A 22,320-nucleotide genomic window follows, 5' to 3' on the forward strand; every position below is an offset into this window, starting at 1 on the left:
CAGAAGAGCCAGGTGACAGGCCAGGCAGGTGGACAGGGCCTGGGCAGGGGGCGGGCGGACAGCCACACGGGGCGGGAGCCTGGGGATTTCGCTGCCTAGCTGGTGGCATTGAGCAAGTTACTTAACCTGCCTGAACTTCCGTTTTATGTTTTTGGAGGAAACAGCCATAGCTCTCTGTCTCTGTCAGGGTTCCAGTGGCGACCGATAGCCCGAGTTTCGCTCCACAGTGCAGGTGGCGGGCACGGAGGGATGGCGGGGCGACAGCCCAGGAAGCGTAGGGGCGGCAGGGTGCCTGGGGGCGGGGGTTGGGAGACGGCCGGGAGGATCCCGACCTTATCGGATGATCGGAGCGGGCGGAGCCGCGGTCTGGGCCGCAGGGAGGCGGGGCGCGAGGGTGTTCCTGGGGGCGGGGGGCCGATCCAGCGCCTAGAGTTTTCCCCAATTCGCCCGCCCGCGCCCGGCCTGGCCCAGTTGCACCGCGAGCGCTGCGTACACTGGGGGCTGCAGTCGGTCTGTCAGTCCTAGTGCCAGGTTCCGCCGACCTCACCTGCAGCCCGCGCCTGCAGCCCCGCGCCTGCAGCCCCGCACCTGCAGCGGGTGCCTGCCACCCTCTGTTTCCGCCCGCGCCTGCAGCCCTGCACCTGCCGCCTGCACCTGCCCCCCGCACTTGCAGCTCCTTGCGCGGCCCGGCTACAGCATGGCAGACCGGGCGCCCTTCGACACGGACGTCAGCACCCTGACCCGCTTCGTCATGGAGGAGGGCAGGAAGGCCCGCGGCACGGGCGAGCTGACCCAGCTGCTCAACTCACTCTGCACGGCCGTCAAAGCCATCTCCTCCGCGGTGCGCAAGGCGGGCATCGCGCACCTGTGAGTCGGGCCTCGGCCGTGGGCCCCGTCCTGTCTGTCTGTCTACCTGGGGAGCCTGCCCGGCGGGCCGCCCTTGGGCCCTCTGGTCCACCTGTCGTCAGCCTCTGTCTGTCCGTCTGAGTCTGAGCGCTCCTCTCGCTCACTCTCTGGTACCCCTCTCCCCTCCTTCACTCTTTCTGGAATTGGAGTCCCAAGGCAGGTTTCTAATTCAGTATCTCTTTGACCTGAAACAAGACCTGTTAGGAGCGAGCGCTCCCCCACCCCAAGCAGGCTAGGAGGTCGCCTGTGTGTCCAGAGCTCTTAGGAGCAGCGGGGCTCATGTGCAGAGGAGCTCCCGTGGGCTGCCCCTTGCTGGGACAGTTGTCATGCCGCCAGAAACAGGGAACATTCAGAACTGCAAAACCCCTACCCATCTGCGATGACGGTGTGTGCAGCCCCTGCCCAATTAATGGATAGCTCAAAAGTTGTAGAATGGCTGTGAATGAGCCACGAAGTGCATCTCGAATGTTACTGGGCACCGGAATCATTTGGGATCTTGGTAAGATGTGCACCCTCTTTCCATAGCTCTGGGGAAGGTCCTGAGGTTGTGCATTTCTTTTTTTTTTTTTGAGACGGAGTTTCGCTCTTGTTACCCAGGCTGGAGTGCAATGGCGCGATCTCGGCTCACCGCAACCTCCGCCTCCTGGGTTCAGGCAATTCTCCTGCCTCAGCCTCCTGAGTAGCTGGGATTACAGGCACGCGCCACCACGCCCAGCTGATTTTTGTATTTTTAGTAGAGACGGGGTTTCACCATGTTGACCAGGATGGTCTCGATCTCTTGACCTCGTGATCCACCCGCCTCGGCCTCCCAGAATGCTGGGATTACAGGCGTGAGGAGGTTGTGCATTTCTAAGAAGTTCTCCTGTGGTAGGTGCTGCCCATCAGATACTGTTTGTCTACTGATCACATTGTGAGTAGCAAGGGGTCAGGGGGTGTGGTGACTTAAAGGACCCCTTCTTGTGAGGTTTTTTGTAAGTCACACAACATCCTTTGGTTTGTGCTGGTATGCACAGGTATTTTCTAGCTAATTGATCCTCACTTTAACTGAAGGATAACTGGGTTTTCAGATTGTCCATACACCTTCTAACATTCCCCACACTTACGTATGCTATAAAAATGACACTGGATGCTCATAGCTGACCTGAACAAATATAATCCTGCTACTTTGGTTCAGAATGCATTTCTCCATTTTAAAAAGCTCTCCTCTGCCCCCAATCCCCCAATCTAGATTCCTTCTCTTACTGGTCGTCTGTCTGGCTTTGATCCTACAGTGTGAATTGGCAGAAGTAATTCGCGTAAAGGAGTTGTATGATCACATTTATTTTCGGATATTAAGCAGGCATGTTAAGGAAGGTGATGACTCCATTACTGTTGCTTCTGGCCCCTCTTAATAATACATTCCTAAGGATTCTTTGCTTTAGAAACATACCCAGGGGAAATCTTAAACTTTAATTTACAGCTAGGATAGGTGGCTCACAGTGCTAACTGCCTTTGAGGACCACGGATATATTTTAAGAAGAGGGCTTGTCCACTGGATGTGGTGGGTCACACCTGTATTCCCAGCACTTTGGGAGGCTGAGATAGGAAGATCACTCGAAGGAGTTCGAGACCAGCCTGGCCAACATGGTGAAATCCCGTCTCTACTAAAAATACAAAAATTAGTGTGGCGGCAGGTGCCTGTAATCCCAGCTACTTGGGAGGCTGAGGCAGAAGAATCACTTGAACCCAAGAGGTGGAGCCTGCAGTGAGCCGAAATCGCATCAGCACATTCCAGCCTGGTAACAGAGAGCGAAACTCCGTAAAAAAAAAAAAAAAAAAAAAAGAGAGAGCTTGTCATGTCTGATACTGTTTTAAAAATGTGTCAGTACCTTTTGTACCTCTAGAGAGACTCAGAAATGCAAGATGTGTTTTGATGTGTCCCACTTCTTTCTTTTCTTTTTTTTGAGACGAAATTTTGTTCTTACCTAGGCTGGAGTGCAATAGTGCAATCTTGGTTCACTGCAACCTCTGCCTCCCGGATTCAAGTGATTCTTCTGCCTCAGCCTCCCGAGTAGCTGGGATTACAGGCATGCACCACTACGCCTGGATAATTTTGTATTTTTAGTAGAGATGGTGTTTCTCCATATGGGTCAGGTGGGTCTGAATTCCTGACCTCAGGTGATCTGCCCGCCTCGGCCTCCCAAAGTGCTGGGATTACAGGCGTGAGCCACTGCGCCCGGCCTGAGGTGTCCCACTTTCTAAGTAATCTTAGATGGCAGAACCTCAGATAGTGAGATTTTGATAGTGGGCCTGGATGAAGCATGATAATTTTGGCTACATAAGATATGTGTATAATTTATTTATTTATTTTCAGATGTGGTCTCACTCTGTTGCCCAGGTTGTAGTGCAGAGGTATGATCCTGGTTCACTGCAGCCTCCACCTCCCGTGCGGAATTGATGCTCCCACCTCAGCCTCCCCAGTAGCTGGGACCATAGGCATGTGCCACCATGCTGGCTAATTTTTTTGTTTTTGTAGAGATGGGGTTTTGTATTTTTTTTTTTTTGAGACAGAGTTTCACTCTTGTTACCCAGGCTGGAGTGCAATGGCGCAATCTCCGCTCACCGCAACCTCCGCCTCCTGGGTTCAGGCAATTCTTCTGCCTCAGCCTCCTGAGTAGCTGGGATTACAGGAACGCGCCACCATGCCCAGCTAATTTTTTTTTTTTTTTGTATTTTTAGTAGAGATGGGGTTTCACAATGTTGCCCAGGCTGGTCTCAAATTCCTGGGCTCAAGTGTTTTGCCCACCTTGGCCTCCCAAAATCCTGGGATTACAGGTGTGGGCCATTGTGCCTGGCAGATATGTATACTTTTATAACAGATAGTTGTGAATACTAGGTTTTAAAGAAATATTATCATGTTGCACTCATTGACAAAAATTTAAACCATTCAAAAGAACCTAAGGGAAGAGTGAAATCCACCCCATATCTATCCCATGGGGTATCCACTATAAGTAATTCACTGCTTATTTTTCCAGACACTTTTTTATACTCATAGGAGTTTATACATGAACACATATTTACATATGTCTATAAGCAAATAGCAGACAAAATGGGATCACACTCACACAAGTTTCTGTAGTTTACTTTGTCATTTAATATTATTCAAGCAATGGTCAGGATATCTGCATCTGCCTCCTCTTTCACTGCTGTGTGCTGCTCCCCTGCACACATTACTGAGGCTTTTCTCTATTTTGGAGCACTTAGGTTTTTACTAGCCTTTGGGTATTACGGTGCTGTACCCTTGCAACTGGTGTCCTTGCCTGGTTGTTGGGGTAACTGACAGGGAGGGCTAGATACTGGATGCTGAGCTGATCCCGTGGGAAGTTCAGCATTCGGCCATTCTCAGTATCACATGTCATCAGGCAGGTAGCATGATTCTCAAGTCAGGCCCCCAACTTACATTTTAGTCCAGGCTTTGAAATCCAAAATGAAAAACGAACAGGCCTGCAAAGAGCTTGTTGGTGCTGAAGACTGGACCTCTAAGAGCACGTACCCAGAGGGATGGGGTGATTGCAGATCTGCAGGAACCTCACTGCAGCCGGTTTAGGAAGCTACCCGTGATCGTTATGGAAGCATCAGGAGTTTGAGCACAGAGCCTGGTGTTTTTTCTCTCACTTGCTCTCTCTGTCAGCCTAAAGTTGCTATTGTAGTAACGTTCATTGCTTTTATAAAAATGTTCATGGAATCATTGAGTTTCAAACTGAAAGAGACTCAACAGTCACCTAGTCTGTCACCTTGTTGTACAGAAAAGGACCCGGAGACCAAGGAAGACGAGGTGACGGCCTGTGGCTGGGGTCTCAGGAACCCCAGCTTGGGGCTCTTTTGGCTACACCACACATCTCTTTATTTTTTAGAAATCAATTAAAATTCACCAAACCTTAAATCTCATCCCTTAGTTACTTTTTTTTGTTTGTTTGAGACAGGGCCTCACTCTGTCACCTAGGCTGGAGTGCAGTGGTGCAATCTCAGCTCACTGCAACTTCTGCCTCCCAGGCTCAAGCGATCTCCCATCTCAACATCCAAAGCAGCTGGGACTACAGGAGTGCACTGCCATGGCCAACTAATTTTTGTATTTGTATTTGATTTTATTCAGTTTATTTGTTTATTTATAGATGGGAGTCTCACTCTATTGCCAAGGCTGCAGGGGTGCAATTTCAGCTCACTGCAACCTCCGCCTTCCGGCTTCAAGTGAGTCTCCTTCCTCAGTCTCCCTAGTAGCTGAGATTACAGACGTGAGCCACCATACTTAGCTAATTTTTGTATTTTTAGTAGAGATGGGGTTTTGCCATGTTGGGCAGGCTTGAACTCCTGACCTCAAGTGATCCACCCACCTCGGCCTTCGAAAGTGCTGAGATTAGAAACGTGAGCCACTACACTTGGCCTAATTGTTGTATTTTTAGTACAGACGGAGTTTAGCCTGTTGGCCAGGCTGTATTTTTGATGCGAATTCAGGCTTAGATGCCAAGGAGCCATTGCTTTGGGTAAGCGTGCCCTGTGAGCTTTCCCTCTGGGATTCTGGCTCCCGCTGTCAGCTCTGAAGAGAGAAACGGTGCGGATCCAGAACGGTCTGCAGCCTGAAGTCCAGCAGATGAAGTCATGGTTCCACTGTCAAATTCGAGTGTTGTCCACCTTGTTGCCGTTCCGTTGGGAGAAAGTGGTCCTCCAGTGGCTTAAGGCTTTTTGTTTTGTGCGGTTGACTTCCCTTTGTCTCCATTTCCAAATCACCGTCTGAAGATTTCACTGGTTTCATTCAATTTAACAAAATGTTACTGAACATCCACCACTACAAAGTTCTAGAAGATGAGAGCAACACAGAGCTTACTCTGTAGGAAAAAAATATTTGTCATAATCACTTAGAATATGCAATAGAGGTTTTGAAAGATGCTTTCATAGAAGTGCCAAAAATACAATTCGGGGCAAAGGACGGTGGAGAGCCAAGAATAGGCACGTACAGGGCAGCAAAAGGCCTGGAGGCGGGACTGCAGTTCAGGCTGGCGGTCACGCAGGGAGGTGTCCTGAGGTGGGAAAGTGTTTCTGGAAAAGTTACCCACTCAATTTGACCAGAGCTTGGAGTACTCATGGTGGGGCGTTTCATGGATGGGAAATTGTGCGTTCGTTGGGGAAGCATCAAATGACAAGGGTGAACATTTTACACTTTTGGGGGTATGTGAAGAGAGATACCAAGGATTTTTTTTTTTTTTTTGAGACGGAGTTTCTCTCTTGTTACCCAGGCTGGAGTGCAATGGCACAATCTCGGCTCACCGCAACCTCTGCCTCCTGGGTTCAGGCAATTCTCCTGCCTCAGCCTCCTGAGTAGCTGGGATTACAGGCACGTGCCACCATGCCCAGCTAATTTTTTGTATTTTTAGTAGAGACGGGGTTTCACGATGTTGACCAGGATGGTGTTGATCTCTTGACCTTGTGATCCACCCGCCTCGGCCTCCCAAAGTGCTGGGATTACAGGCTTGAGCCACCGCGCCCGGCCCGATACCAAGGATTTTGACAGGTTTTTGAATGGGGCAGTTGTGTGATTGGAGACAGATCTGGAGGTGTGGCTGGAAGTACAGTGGAAGAGGGAAAGGTTGGATATGGGAAAACCAGTGGGAAGGGGGAGGTGTGAGCTGAGTAGCCAGAGAGCTGCAGCTTTGGAGGGGAGAGGAAGGATCTGGAAGAAGTCTGAGCATGGGTTAGATGAGCAGGGCCATGAGGGAGGTTCTGAAATCGCTGGTTCTAGCGACTGAGAGCAGAGCCGTGCCACCGCAAAACAGAACATCACAGAAACAAAAACAAGGAGGAGCTGGCTTTCGGAGTCCGGGGAAGGAGGGAAGATGATCCCAGCGTTTCGGAAATGCTGAACTTGAGATGCTAGAGGGTGATCTGTGGGGAGATGGTCTAGCTGGATGTGCCTGCCTGTTTTGGCACCCTTGCCCTGAGGCAGAGAAAAGAGGAGGAGGTCTGGACCAGTTCAGCAGAACAGAAACGTGCAGGGCTTCAGAGCACGTTCTGGAGAGAGGTGGAGCCGAGCTTAGAGTCCTGGCCCTGCCATTCAATGTCTGTGAGGACTGGGCCGTTGATGTGACATCGCTGAGCCTCTTTCTCCACTTGTAAGATGCAGACAGCTGTTTTTCAACTTCAGAGAATTATATGAGGATGAATGGAGTTCACTAATTCGGTACCAATGTTATTAATATCGTTGTTTTCCTGAAGGCTATTTTAGGTTTTTTGGTAAACTTTTTTTTTTTTTTTTTTTTTTTTGAGACGGAGTTTCTCTCTTGTTACCCAGGCTGGAGTGCAATGGCACAATCTCGGCTCACCGCAACCTCTGCCTCCTGGGTTCAGGCAATTCTCCTGCCTCAGCCTCCTGAGTAGCTGGGATTACAGGCACGCGCCACCATGCCCAGCTAATTTTTTGTATTTTTTAGTAGAGATGGGGTTTCACCGTGTTGACCAGGATGGTCTCGATCTCTCGACCTCGTGATCTACCCGCCTCGGCCTCCCAAAGTGCTGGGATTACAGGCTTGAGCCACCGTGCTCGGCCTTTTGGTAAACTTTTATTTGAATATTTTGTTCTTCATTCCTTAGCAGTAGTAGCCTGCATGCGATCAGCAGGGAGAGAGTCCAGGCTAGCACATGACATATTACAACAATGCTGCACACAAGAGTGGCCGCGGGAAATGTCCTCCCATCAGACTCATGCTGTGCTCAGAAGAATTACTTTAAAATATGGGGTCCTCTCACTTGTTTGACAGAAGAAGTAATAAAGAGCTTCAGATCTGATTTTAGAATGACAGGTCAGCTAATACATGTTCAGTCTTATCCTCGAATTTGTAGTTTTTGACTTTAAGCTTTTAGGAACTCTACCAGATTTATTTTATGTTTCTTGAACTCTCTTCTCCACATGACCAAAGAGTGAATTGTGACTTCATTTCCGTAAAAGACGCGCAGCCAGCCACGTGCCGTCCTGTTTGCCCATTTGGGCCCACGTGCATGTACGCAGAGGCAGGTATTTGTGACCTTTGAAAGCAGCTCTCACTAGCGCCTCTTCTTCAGTGTATTTCTGAGCCCTTGGATGTTCCCAGCTGGACAACAGCCAAGGTTCCGTGCCTGATTACCATGAGATCAAGCAATAACAAGCCAGTGTTACCTTTGACTTTGGTGATAAGAATTAAGTAATAATCTCCCTCCCTTTTTGTTGAGCCAGGTGTTCTGAACCCGAGTCTGGTTTTTTTGTGTACTGTGTGAAGTGTCGCTGCTGCAATGGTGTTGCTCAGTCACAGGGACTTTGGGAGAAGATGGTCCTAAGTTGCAGATCCAGGCAGCCCTCGAGGGCTTTAGTTCTGGCAGCCTCTGGCTCCAGCCCTTGTGTCCTTCAGTGCTTTAGAGGTGCTGTGAAAGGCAGCCTCCCCCAATCTTCACCAGTCTGCATGTTCAACGTCACAAACTCCGTGGCTGTGAAATGGTTCCTTCTGTTTGAGGAAACATTTGGAAACTTGGAAAACAATGCTAAACTGGAATAAAAATTTCCAAGGATTTCAAAGCACTGGCCACATTAACCTATGCTTCTAAGGTGTTCCGCATCATATGAACTAAAATGACTAAGAGCTCTTTAAGCTTTTCAGTGAGGTTTACAGTAAAGAAGAGATATTATAGGCAGTTTCTCGAGTTGAATTCTGCTCCCCAAACTCCAGGAAGAGCTCCTTCATGCCTCTGGGGTTGGGAAGGGAAAGGTCACAGAAACTTCAACCCTGCCTGGTGCTTTTCCACTTGGGCTGCAGGGTGAACTAATTTGAGTAAAATTGAAGCGAAATGTCAAGAACATCTCAAATAAATAGTATCCCCAGTGAGATTTTATCAAATGTAAACTTGGAGCACTTTTTTTCTTTTTCCAGTTCCATATTGGCCATCCTCCAAGATGCTGCCTGCAAAACTGGTTTAGAGATACCTTCCCTTCCCCCAGACCTCCAAGTCAACTGAGGCTTACTTAGTGGATGCCTGTGGGGCTCTGTTAAGAGCCATGTGTCAGCCTTGGTGGGGAGCGCTGTGAACTCGGTGCACCATGTGCATTACCCAACATCCCCACAAAGCTGGCCAGAAACAGCCACTCAGGGACTTTGCACAAGTTGATGGCGGTCACATCATCAGTACGAAGCAAAGGCAGAATTTGAACTCGGGTCTTTCTGGTGCTGAATGCTTGCTTCTCCGCATGGTCATGTGATGCCAGGGGATTTAGGGGTGGGAATGGTAACATTTCTTGCACACTTGCCTATGCACTGACACTTTTCTGACCACTTTACCTGTATCAACTCAGTTATCCCCCTCTCTGTAGACTGTGAAGCAGACACACTACATTCCCATATTGCAGATGAACCAGAGGTCACAGATGCCAAGTGACTTTCCCAGGATGCTGAGCACGAAGCAGAGCTGAGTATAGAGTCCCAGCCTGGGGCCTTGAACATTACGCTGTAGTTTCCTGATAAACTGGGTGGAGGGAAAGTGCCCTTGCATTTGTCTAATGCTAAGTTTGCACAGCAAACACACTTTTTTTTTTTTTTTTTGAGACGGAGTTTCGCTCTTGTTACCTAGGCTGGAGTGCAATGGCGCGATCTCGGCTCACCGCAACCTCCGCCTCCTGGGTTCAGGCAATTCTCCTGCCTCAGCCTCCTGAGTCGCTGGGATTACAGGCACACGCCACCATGCCCAGCTAATTTTTTGTATTTTTAGTAGAGATGGGGTTTCACCATGTTGACCAGGATGGTCTCAATCTCTTGACCTCGTGATCCACCCGCCTCGGCCTCCCACAGTGCTGGGATTACAGGCTTGAGCCACCGCGCCCGGCCTATAGCAAACACACTTTTACCAAGAAGCTATGCTAATCTGGAGGGGTGTTTTCCGGGGTTGGGAGTCTTGGATGGTAGAGGTTATGCAGGCAGGCATTACCAATACCACTGGATCTAATGGAGTTTATTATCTTAGCAATTCCTGGATCCTTTTATTACCCTCTAAATTTAGTCATTCATTCACGTTGAGAACTTACTATGTGTACGCATTGTTCCAGGGGCTAAGGATACATGGTGAACAAAATACTCTTGTTTCCAGGCTCAAGAACTGGTAGGTCTTTCTTCCTCCAGAGGCACATCCAGGTGTGCCACATTTATGCAAGAGTTTCAGTCCCCTTGGAGAATACACTCAGCGTTTAGCCGGTGCCCTGCGATTTTTCTTCAGACCTCACTAGAAAAACCTCAGGCTGCCTGTAAGTTTCTAATTGTGAATGTCCCGGGTGGAGGGCTGTGCGTGGGAGCTGGCTGTCCTCAGGATGGCCCAACGGGTGAGCTGCCAGAGCTCAGAGGCCTTCCACTCTTGACATTCTTGTACAAAGCAGGTTGGGCTCCGTCCTCTAAGATCAGGGTTTTAGGTGGCATTTCCATGGGTGGCAGCCCTGTCTGTGCCCTCCCTCCCAGCAGCTCCTAGAAGAGAGTGGGCCATTCCTAAGGCCATGAAGACAATGCCCCATCCACAAAGGTCATCTTCCATGCCTGTGGACTCTCCCGGTCCTCTTTCAGTGGTGGTTGAGAGAGTAGACCCTCCCCACTCCATCCCCAGGAGCGCGGGTTATGCGATGTCATGGATGCTGATGTCTCACTCCTGCACACATTTTCCAGGCTCCTGGCACCATGGAGGATCTCTTGGAGGCTGGTGTCTTCAGCTTTGGGCTCTGATCCATCCTCATTTCTTTAATTATCTTGCCTAACCACCCAAATCAGTTAACAGGTTTCCATTTTCTAGGCTAAAGCTTGAGACGTGAATTAGTTCCTCCAAGCAGCTGTGGTTTTATTTCCAGAAGCTGCCCCCAGATCAACAGCTGTGTCTATTTACTGACCATGGATCTGTGAGGGGCCCTAGTAGGACCCATGCTAATCAGCTCTGCTTTTTCTATATTAAAAAAAAAAATAAAAACCTTTGGCTGGGTGTGATGGCTCACGCCTGTGATCCCAGCACTTTGGGAGGCCAGTGTGGGTGGATCATGAAGTCAGGAGTTCACCCTGTCTCTACTAAAAATACAAAAATTAGCCAGGTGTGGTGACAGACACCTGTAATCCCAGCTACTGGGGAGGCTGAGGTAGGAGAATCGCTTGAACCCAGGAAGCAGAGGTTGCAGGGAGCCAAGATCATGCCATTGCACTCTAGCCTGGGTGACAGAGCGAGACTCTGTCTCAGAACAAAGAAACAAGCAAACAACAACCAAAAACCTTTAATTAAAATTACCCAATAGATTGCATGTAACTATATACTTGTTCTATAAACTTAAATCAAGATATAACATGGAACGAGATTTTAAAGTAGGTATAAATATAGTGTAAGTTATGATTAGTGTTTCCTCATCATTGTTCTCTTTGCTATTCTCAGGAGAATCTCAGCTTCAACTTATATATATAGAAATCAAATATCTGGGTCTTCTGGAACAGTGCAATTTAAAAGCATGTCCTAGGCCAGGCGTGGTGGCTCACGCCTGTAATCCCAGTAATTTGGGAGGCCGAGGTGGGCGGATCACTAGGTCAAGAGATCAAAACCATCCTGCCAACATGGTGAAACCCCATCTCTACTAAAAAATACAAAAATTAGCTGGGTGTGGTGGCGCGCACCTGTAGTCCCAGCTACCCGGGAGGCTGAGGCAGGGGAATTGCTTGAACCCAGGAGGCGGAGGTTGCAGTGAGCCGAGATCGTGCCACTGCACTCTAGCCAGGCACCTGGTGACAGAGTGAGACTCTGTCTCAAAAAAAAAAAGAAAAAAGCATGTCCTAGAATTTTTGGCTATGGTTTGAAAGCCAGCTGTTGATTCACACATGCCTGGAAGTAGCTGACATCTGTGCAACGCTGTGCCCCGATTCGGGGCTCCGGGGTTCTGCGCAGCCGGGCTGGCCTCCTTGCTATGTGTGGGGCACTTAAATTCTGTTGCCCGCAGTGGCGGCCAATGGTGCTCTGGCCGCAGCAGGTGCCGGTTCTCTCGCTTCTGCCTGCTACTTCCCAAGGGAGGCCTCAAGCCACTTTCCTCCGTATGCTCTGGCATTTCTCCTCTTAGGCCCAACACAGAAAAGGCGGAGAAAACCTCATACTGTTGCCTTTTCCTTCTGTGATAACTTTTTTTTTTTTTTTCGGAGACAGAGTCTCTCTCTGTGGCCCAGGCCAGAGTGCAGTGGCGTGATCTCGGTTCACTGCAACCTTTGCCTCCTGGATTCAAGTACTTCTTGTGTCTCTGCCTCCTGAGTAGCTGGGATTACAGGCATGTGCCACCATACCTGGCTAATTTTTGTATTTTCAGTAGATGTGGGGTTTCACCATGTTGGCAGGCTGGTCTAGAACTCCTGGCCTCAAGTGATCCATCTGCCTTGGCCTCCCAAATGTTGGGATTACAGGCATGAGCCACCATGCCTGGCCACCTCTGTGATACTTTTATTCAGAAAACATTTCCTTGGCAGATCAAGTCACTGGCTCAGTCAAAACTGCCCTCCTGTCGCTGCGTGATCAGCCCCCGACTGCTACTGACTCCTTTTCTGGCAGCGGGGGACGCAGGAGTAGGGGAGGAACGTGGGGGAAGGGAGCTAACCTAGAGGCTCACAGCTCGCTCAGCTCAGCCCATGTCTTGGCTGATTCAGCTGTAAGAAATGGCCTCTCCTTTGGCTGTAAGGCATAGCTGGGCTGGGGAAGGCTTTGTTGATGGTTTCCCATATCCCGGCAGCCCCATTTGCTGCCTTACCCATCCCCAGAGAGCGGCAAATTGGGAGCTGATCTAGAAGGGAGCCAGGTGGTATGTGCAAGGCTCCGCTCGCGTCCCATTGAGGGTACTTGGTATCATCACCTCTGGTTCATAGCTGCCTCCTGGAAGCACCTTCCAAGGCAGGACGGGCTTCTGATTCTGCTGGGCTCTCCTGGAGTCTTTCTAGAACTTCAGGCCGGGGATCGCAGCCACTGCATTCTCTAGGGCTCAGGACTGTCTCACTAGGACCGGAGCCCCACACTTGCTATTGACTCTAGGCAGGTGACCCCGACTTCTCTAGGTGAATGCTCTTGTTACTCTGTCCTTAGGGCCTTTGAGGAATGATGACTGATCAGTGGGCAGACATTTATGATTTCTAAGGGGGCTTCTAAAGGCTTATGGAGAAAATAAACTGCACGTGCTCTTCAGCTAATTAGCTCCTCGGGCATGTTTCTGAGGGCTTCTTTCCTCTGTCAGAATCACAGAGGCCTTGCCTGCTTGCGGCTTTTCACTGACCCGTGGAAATGTGTTACCTCCGGGACATCTGAACCTTTCTTAGGGTCCCCGAGCTGTGATGCCGGAGGTTTGCTGGAGCCTGCGTCTGGCCCTAACTGCTCACTGTGGCCGTGCAACCCCGACAGAAGTGACATAGGGCGGTGTGAGCAGCACAGGGTGCGGCCAGCTCAGCTCAGAGGAGACCCAGGGACATGACGCACACCGGACATCATTGCCGTCAATGTGGCAGCGTTGTTGGCCGGTAGCTGGGGAATTTATTCTCTTGATCCACTGTTTCCACCTTAGGATCTTTTCCCTGCACTTTTCTGGAAGGTTTTCATAGGGCCTGGGTTAATCAGGAGAAGCCTCCCTGCAAGGTGTCTTAGCAAAGTTGCAAAGTACATGACATTGAGCTGAAGGGGCCCGCCGTCATCTATCTTCATGTGTCTTTTATGCTTCAAGGACAACTGGAGGACAGCTGGAGAAGGGTCCTTCCTGCTAGAAGAGGGGAGGGACCCTTCGGGGGGGGTAAAGAGAAGGGGCGTTCCCAAGAAAGCGGCAGGAACCAGCTTAACACATCTGTCACCACCCAGTGGTGTCATGGAAACCTGAAGCAGGCAGAGCCCATTGCCTGTCGGTTTGGTGGACACAGGCGGCCCCGTCCGTGCAGGTGCGGAGGGCCCCGTGTGGTCTGGTGGACGCAAATCACCCTGCCCGTGCAGGCAGTGAGGGCCCCGCGTGGCTTGGCGGATGCAGGCGGCCCCGTCCGTGCAGGTGCAGAGGGCCCCGTGTGGTCTGGTGGATGCAGATCACCCTGTTCATGCAGGCAGTGAGGGCCCCGCGTGGCTTGGCGGATGCAGGCGGCCCTGTCTGTGCAGGTGCGGAGGGCCCTGTGTGGTCTGGTGGACGCAAATCACCCTGCCCGTGCAGGCAGTGAGGGCCCCGCGTGGCTTGGTGGATGCAGGCGGCCCTGTCTGTGCAGGTGCGGAGGGCCCTGTGTGTTCTGGTGGACGCAGATCACCCTGTTCATGCAGGCAGTGAGGGCCCCGCGTGGCTTGGCGGATGCAGGTGGCCCCGTCCGTGCAGGTGGGGAGGGCCCTGTGCCATGCATCCTTGCAGAGTGCTCTGTGGCCCCACAAGTCTCCCATTGGGAACAGAGTGTACCACTTCTGTGGCCCTCAGCTTCTCCGTGTTGGTTCCTTGGTGTGCCAAAGGTAGGAGCCATCTGAGACTCTTGGAGTGGCAGTGGGGAGGCCTGGCTGGTGGTCCTAGTTTGCCAAGTCTCCCCCTGGACACCGACTGTAACCTCTCCTGGCCAGGACATGATCTAGGGCAACAGAAATTGCTCCTCGCTTTAATCTGGCCGACTGCTGAGTCTGCAAGCTCAGAAATGTAGTCCAGAGCATCAGGAAATAGCCTACTTCCATTTGATCTCATGAAACAAGTCATGGTGCCCCTGTGTTTGGGACACAGTTACGGGATACCTTGTCTCTCCCCGGCTGGCAGGGCTAGCTCAGGTGTACCACAAATCAGAGCCAGCCTTACAAGGACTTTCTCCCCCTGGGTCTCCTCTTTCTGGATTTAGATGCTTCCTGGATCCAGGCATCACAGGAAAAAGACCTCAGGCTTTACAAAATTACTGGTACAAATGTGCACATAGCACCCACTCCCCTCCATTTGGAAATATGGGAAAAATGAACTTACTCTTTCCTTTGGCTAAATTGCTAACATACAGCTCTTCTCTGGGGTCATTACCAGCTGACTTATTTGGGCTCCTTTAGGGCTTTTTCATTTCCTTCCTTTTTTTTTTTTTTTTTTAGATTGAGTTTTTTTTTTTTTTTTTTTTTTTTTTTTTTGAGACAGGGTCCCACTCTGCCACCCAAGCTGGAGTGCAGTGGCACAATCTCAGCTCACTGCTACCTCTGCTTCCCGGGTTCAAGGGATTCTTCTGCCTCAGCTTCCCAAGTAGCTGGGATTACAGGCATGCACAAGCATGACCGGCTAATTTTTATATATTTAGTAGAGATGGGGTTTCACCATGTTGGTCAGGCTGGTCTCGAACTCCTGACCTCAGGTGATCCACCCGCCTCAACCTCCCAAAGTGCTGGGATTACAGGCATGAGCCACTGTACCGGCCCATTTCCTCCCATTCTTATGAAAAACATTCAAAATACCATTCAGCTTGAATGCTCCCTTTGCAGGGAGGTCTTCCTGACCGTCTAAATTAACCATCTCTCCTCTCGTCTCCCTCCCCTGTCATTTTATTTGTGTTTTATGATAGTGAGCACCTGCCACCATCTGACATACCTTTTTCATTCCGAAACATTTCATTATGCGTTTCTTGTTTGTCTCACCCCAATAGAATATACGCTGTATGAGGGTGGGGACTTATCTACTGGGTTCCGCACTGTAGCCCCAGCACCTGGAACAGCTCCCCGTGCACAGCAGGTCCCCAGAGAATGTCTGTGGGATAAATGAGCACTCAGACAGCTGTCTAGGAAGCTTTTGAGTAAAAGAGACCATGGCCTGAGTGTTCCTGAGGAAAGAGCCTGAGCAGATGGGACTTGGGCCAAAGTGTGATAGAGGCTTTTCCTTCCGTACCTGCCTCAGTCTCCATCCGTGTCCAGTGCCTTCGGCCCCTCTGCCCAGCCCCCACCCTAGTCCCTGAGCTGTCCCCGTCGGGTTGCGCCCATTAGTGCTAAGCCTTTTCTGTTTGTCATCTCATTCGATGACATGGGGACAGACCTCACTTCCCTCTTTGGACACATGCGAAAGGGAGGGAGGCTCAGAGAAGGCGAGGGGGTGGGGCCTGGGAGCTGAGGCTCAGCCCTGGCCTCTGCCTTGAAGCCCTCCTTCTCGTCCATTGGTGCTGTTTGTCCCCTGGAATCAGAAGTGACTTCGACATGGTGGCTCATGCCTGTAATCCCAGCACTTTGGAAGGCTGAGGTGGGCAGATCACTTGTGGTCAAGTATTCAAGACCAGGCTGACCAACATGGCGAAACCCTGTTTGTACTAAAAATACAAAAAATCAGCTGCTACTTAGGAGGCTGAGTCAGGAGAATCGCTTGAACCTGGGAGGTAGAGGTTGCAGTGAGCCGAGATCACCCAACTGCACACCAGCCTGGGCGACAGAGTAACACTCTTGTCTCCAAAAAAATAATAATAATAATAAATAAAATTTAAAAAATAATAAAGACGTGACTTTGACAGTGGAACGCTCGGACTGGGAAGGAGAGAGCACTGCTGCTACTGGGGCCCCTGAGGGAGCTGCATTTGGCTGGTGGGCCCTGCCAAGTCCCTCTGGCCTCCTGGGTTTTGACTGCCTTCTTCCTCCATGGGCCCTGGCCTTACCATTGGGGTCAGAAAAAGGGCATGTGGAAATAGAATCGAAAGCCCAGAGACACAGGGTCCAGTTCCAAGCTGGTGTCTCTTGTTGGTCTTCACTCATGAAACAGGAGTGATGGCGGAAAAGAGAAGCGGCGGGGGGAGGGCTGGTGGGGCGAGGCGTGGTGTGCAGGCAGGAGAGGGAATGGTACCAGGAGTGGTGGCAACGCGCTGGCGGGAGGGCCCGAGGAGACAGCTGGAGCCAGCTCCCGAGACTCACGTGGGTCTGGACCAGCTCGGCCGGTTTGGATGGTTTGTAGGGGCAGCTCAGTTTTGCCCAGCCAGACACAGCAAGTTATGTTTTGGGAAAATGCAGGAGAGGAAGCAGTCACAGCCACTGACGCAGGGACCATCAGCTCCCAGGCGAGTGCCCTTATCACCCACTTTCAGCCGCTTGCTGGTGTCTTCAAAGTCCCATCTTTTTCCCTTCCCACATCTGGACTCTTCTTGCCTTGCTCTGTGCAAGCCCCCTTCCTGTGAGACGTCTCTTTTCTGTGTTCAGGGCAACCCCAGGCTATGCCGCTTCTCTTAAGTCGGACAAGCTAGGCTGCGTTTGGACAAGCCACTTGGATTCTGGGAGTTCTACAATTACTGAGTTGCAGGTAGCCTAAAAATAATGAAAACTGGCCCGGGCGCGGTGGCTCACGCCTGTATTCCCAGCACTTTGGGAGGCTGAGGCAGGTGGACCATGAGGTCAGGAGTTCAAGACCAGCCTGGCCAACATGGTCAAACCCTGTCTCTACTGAAAATACAAAAATTAGCCAGGCATGGTGGCGCGCTTCTGTGATCCCAGCTACTCAGGAGGCTGAGGCAGGAGAACTGCTTGAACTTGGGAGGCGGAGGTTGCAGTGAGCTGAGATCTCGCCATTGCACTCCAGCCTTGGCGACAGAGCGAGACTTCATCTNGGCTGAGGCAGGAGAACTGCTTGAACTTGGGAGGCGGAGGTTGCAGTGAGCTGAGATCTCGCCATTGCACTCCAGCCTGGGCGGCAGAGCGAGACTTCATCTCAAAAAAAAAAAAAAAAAAAAAGTGAAAACTGCAGGATCCCCGCAACTTCCATGCCCTTGGACTCCTGCCAGGGGCCCAGAGTGTCGCCAAGAGAGCCCTGGCCTGGGAGTCAGAGGCGGCATCTCCCCTCCACCCTGCCTTTGTGAGGAGGCCCACAGGAGTCTTGGGGTCTGAGTTTTCTCCTCTATAAACTAAGGTGGTGGGGACAGTTGATGCTTTGTTTCTTTTGGGGTCTTTTTAGTTATAAAGCCATAAAAGTCCTTGGCTTGGCTCACAGCTCGGGTTCTCCCGACCCAGGCTTCCTCGGTTGCTGAGTCTGTTAACTGATCCATTTAACCCCTGCATTTTGGGGGCCAACATTGCTTCTTTGTGGGCAAAACCAAAAACACCCTCAAACTTTTTATGTAGAGAGCACTAATATACATACTTCAGTAAACAGATTTTAAAAATTTCTTGGGGGCGTATGGTGAGGAAAAAATGTTCTAAAAAGCTTCCTAAGGGAAACATAATGAAAACAAAGTTAAGAAACACTGATTTAACCACAAAGGCGTGCAGGCACCATGACAGGTCCGAGATAAAGAGGCAGATGATAGCATCTCCTCCTCTCGAGGGTCTGTCCAGAGGGACCACTGCCCTTCCTGCCTTGCTCTCCCAAGCCATGTGTCCTCCTTCCTTTCTTCTCATCTTTTTAAAAAATACTTTAAGTTCAATCACATGTAGAATGTTCAGGTTTGTTACATAGGTATACACGTGCCATGGTGGTTTGCTGCACCCATCATCTACATTAGGTATTTGTCCTAATGCTCTCCCTCCCCTAGCCCTCCCAATGGGCCCCAGTGTATGATGTTCCCCTCCCTGTGTCCATGTGTTCTCATCGTTCAACTCCCACTCATGAGTGAGAACGTATGGTGCTTGGTTTTCTGGTCCTGTGTTAGTTTGCTGAGAATGATGGTTTCCAGCTTCATCCATGTTCCTGCAAAGGACACGAACCCTTTCTTCCACATCTTAACAAACACTCACGTTTGGTGGGTTCATGGGCACATCTACGTGTTCCGGTGGTCATGGCTTATTTTTTGTGGCTTTTGTCCCCGGTAGCTATGGCATTGCTGGTTCTACCAACGTGACGGGTGATCAAGTGAAGAAGCTGGATGTCCTCTCCAACGACCTGGTCATGAACATGTTGAAGTCATCCTTTGCCACGTGTGTTCTCGTGTCAGAAGAGGATAAACATGCCATAATAGTGGAACCGGAGAAAAGGGTGGGTGTGCGCTTCCCCCGACAAGGGCTTGAATGTAACCGGTTTTCTTCCCAGCGTCATAACTGACCCCCCGTGTTTAGCTGAGCTGGGTTTCTGGGAGTCCCCTAGGTCCCTCCTGCAGTCAGTCCACAGCTTCCTCCTCACCGCTGCCAGCTCTTGAATCCTCCCTGCGCCACTGTGCAGACGACTGCCGGGGCTCACACTGCCCTCTCTCCAGTGGACTCCCATGGACTCATCTCCATTTCTAACTTTTTATTGCTGTGTTTGAGGATCTCCAAACTCTGGCTTCTATTGGCTGCGTCTTTTACTACAACCCCATCCACCAAATTCCTGACCTTCACACTGAACCGCCTGTTGACCTAGACTGCTTGGAACTTCCACGCTGACGCACGCATTGGAGTCCCTACTGGTCTGTCTCTGCTGCTGCTTCTTTTTATTTTTTTGAGATAGTGTTTTCCTCTTGTTGCCCAGTGTGGAGCACAGTGACGTGATCTCAGTTCACTGCAACCTCTGCTTCCCAGGTTCAAGTGATTCTCCTGCCTCAGCCTCCCGAGTAGCTGGGATTTCAGGTTCCCACTACCACACCTGGCTAATTTTTATATTTTTAGTAGAGACAAGGTTTCACCATGTTGGCCAGGCTGGTCTTGAACTCCTGATGTCAAGTGATTCACCTGCCTCAGCCTCCCAAAGTGCTGGGATTACAGGCATGAGCCACCATGCCTGGGCTTGTCTCTGCTTCTTGAGAGCAGGAAATAGATTTTATTTGTTTCTGTGTTCCAGTGTCTAGCGTGATGCCTGGCACATTGGAGGGCCCAACAGCAAATGACTGTTGAAAAAGACTGTTAAATGAAGGACTATATCCAGCTTTTATAAAACAACAATTATAATTAAAAAACAAAGCTTCTGAGATTAGAAGTGCAATTATATGGAGTTCTGTCTTTCCCAGTTTGAGAGGAACTGGGAAAGTCAAGGAGTAGAGTTACAAAAAAACAATGAGAAGATGAAGAGGCTGCCTGTCCTCACCCTATTAAGACGGCAGGAGCCACATCCGATGAGCTTGTTTTTCATCATTCCTAAAATAGCGTTACATGCCAGAGTCGAAGTTCATGTTTTTCTCTGCTGGGCCGTTCAAGGTCTTTGGGAGCTTTAGGCATATGGCTTAGATTTGTTGTTTAATATCCTCCGCTGCTCACACCAGACTTCTCTTCCTACCACGGGCCTTCATGACAGGCAGGTTTCCATGTTCCAGTTTCCAGGTCCTTCTGCATTAGTGAGGGTGGTCGGTTAAGAGCAAGCGGGCAGGGAATTGTGTTAATCTGATACAGACGTTTAAAAACCACATCGGAAAGTGGCTAATTTGGAGATGGAAAATTCCCAGTGGTGTGCTGGTAAACTGGGTCTCAAAGCAAACAAACATATCTCTGATATGTGCACTTGTGTCTGTCAGTGGTGTGAATACTCTCCCATGGCTGGTTTTAAGCTTAGCACTGTGACGTCACTGAAGGCAGAGTTGGGAAGAACGTGCATGGTTAGTGCCTGAGAGCCCATGCCAGCCCGCTCCCGCACACCGCTGAAAACCCCACTCAGAACAGGAGACTGCAGCCGCCCCACTGTCACACAGTCATCTCCTTGGGGACTCATGCTAGATAGTAAGGCTGGTTGCCTCGCCGGGAGTTCAAACACGCCCATCTCCCTCCCTGCTTGAAAATTACATTATCAGAATATGCCCATCGTCTAGCTCCGCCTTGGAAATCCTCTCTGCACTCTGCACCTAACCCGCCTTGGAAATCCCCTCTGCACTCGGCACCTCACCCCATCCTTGGAAGTCCCCTCTGCACTCAGCACTTAGCCCGCTCACCGGAAATCCCACCTATCTACCAATAGCAGCTGACCCCGTCCACATCCTGTTTCTCCAAATCCAATCAAACGCCTTCACTCCCTATAAAACCCCACTCCTAAGCAGAGTCAGGCATGACTTCCCCGGCCCCTCTCCCCGGGACCACAGAACTTCGCCAGGGAGCTGAATAAATTGGCATCTAATTTTCTTGTGCTGGCCTCAGTTTCCTCGTTTTTAACTTGGCAATAATCCTACAGAGAATAAACTTTACACTAGAGATTTGTTTTGCTTAGTTTTGTTTTTAGAGACAGGGCCTCACGCTGTCGCCCAGACTGGAGTGCCCAGTCATGGCTCACTGTAGCCTCGAACTCCTGGGGTCAAGCAATCCTCCTGTCTCAGCCTCCTGAGTAGCTGGGACTACAGATATGTAGTATTATGCCCAGCTAATTGAACTTTTTCTTTTTTTTTTTGTAGAGAAGGAGCCTCTCTATGTTCCCCAGGCTGGTATTGAGCTCCTGGGTTCAACCAATCCTCCCTTCTTAGCCTCCCAAAGTGCTAGGATTGGGCGTGAGCCACTGTGCCCAGCCAGGTGAAAACTCTATGCAACCCGACCTCAAGGGGCGTCTCTAAGACCTGCATGAGAAGTTTCTTGTCGATCTCAACTCCAGCAAATTCTCTGCTTCACCTGTGGAATTATTTTTCCCCTCAGAAATAAAGGAAAATGAATGACTAACCTTGCTTTTCTTTCTTTTTTGGCTGCCAGGAAACTCAATGCAAAATTACGATTCGACTATATCAACAGTGTAGGAAATCATGACTTACCTGTGTTCCATTGCCTTCCGCTGCACTCCCCAAGTGGCGTTTTCTCTAATGATCGTTTGTGTGTATGTGTGTGTATCTGTGCACTCTATGCCATTTCATACCTTCCATAACACAATATAAATAAATATGACCCACAGTTTTTGAACTTTCCCCTAAATTCCCATTCTTCCTCCCTAATGTATACTCCCTTAGTGTGTCTTGCAATAACATTTGAAGGTTGTATTTCTTTTTTCTGTGCTCAGGGTAAATACGTGGTCTGTTTTGATCCCCTTGATGGATCTTCCAACATCGATTGCCTTGTGTCCATTGGAACCATTTTTGGCATCTATAGAAAGGTAAGATGTGATATCCCAAACACTTGGTTTGGAGCCGAAAGTTAAGATTGAGCATCCAGTCCTATTTCACTGCGGCAGAGCAGACAGAGTGGAGATCATGGAACTCTGTGAGGCTTAAGTAGATCAGTGTCTCAAGTTCTGAGCTTCAGCACTGATCGCACGATGAAGACCCATTAGGTTGTTGAAAGAGAATATAGGATAAAATATGTGTGGGAAGAGAAGGATATTTCACTCTTCTAACTATATCTAACCTTTTACGATAGAAAATGAGATTTTGGCCGGGCTTGTAATCCCAGCACTTTGGGAGGCTGAGGCGGGTGGATCATGAGGTCAAGAGATCGAGACCATCCTGGTCAATATGGTGAAACCCAGTCTCTACTAAAACTACAAAAAATTAGCTGGGCATGGTGGCGCGTGCCTGTAGTCCCAGCTACTCAGGAGGCTGAGGCAGGAGAATTGCTTGAACCCAGGAGGCGGAGGTT

General features: G+C 50.1%; 1 protein-coding gene across 1 annotated transcript in view; it reads left to right on the forward strand.

Moving 5' to 3' along the window:
- Positions 1–344: 344 nt before the first annotated feature.
- Positions 345–22,320, forward strand: part of FBP1 (fructose-bisphosphatase 1) — a 35,909-nt gene continuing 13,933 nt past the window's right edge. Inside the window, exons 1-3 of the mRNA XM_017547206.2 lie at positions 345–867; positions 18,682–18,844; positions 21,746–21,838. Of these exons, the coding sequence (XP_017402695.1) occupies positions 698–867; positions 18,682–18,844; positions 21,746–21,838 (426 nt within the window). The 5' untranslated portion in view covers positions 345–697. The remainder of the gene's footprint in view (positions 868–18,681; positions 18,845–21,745; positions 21,839–22,320) is intronic.

This window comes from Cebus imitator, unplaced genomic scaffold (assembly GCF_001604975.1).
Source record: "Cebus imitator isolate Cc_AM_T3 unplaced genomic scaffold, Cebus_imitator-1.0 Scaffold196, whole genome shotgun sequence".
Classification (NCBI taxonomy): Eukaryota; Metazoa; Chordata; class Mammalia; order Primates; family Cebidae; genus Cebus; species Cebus imitator.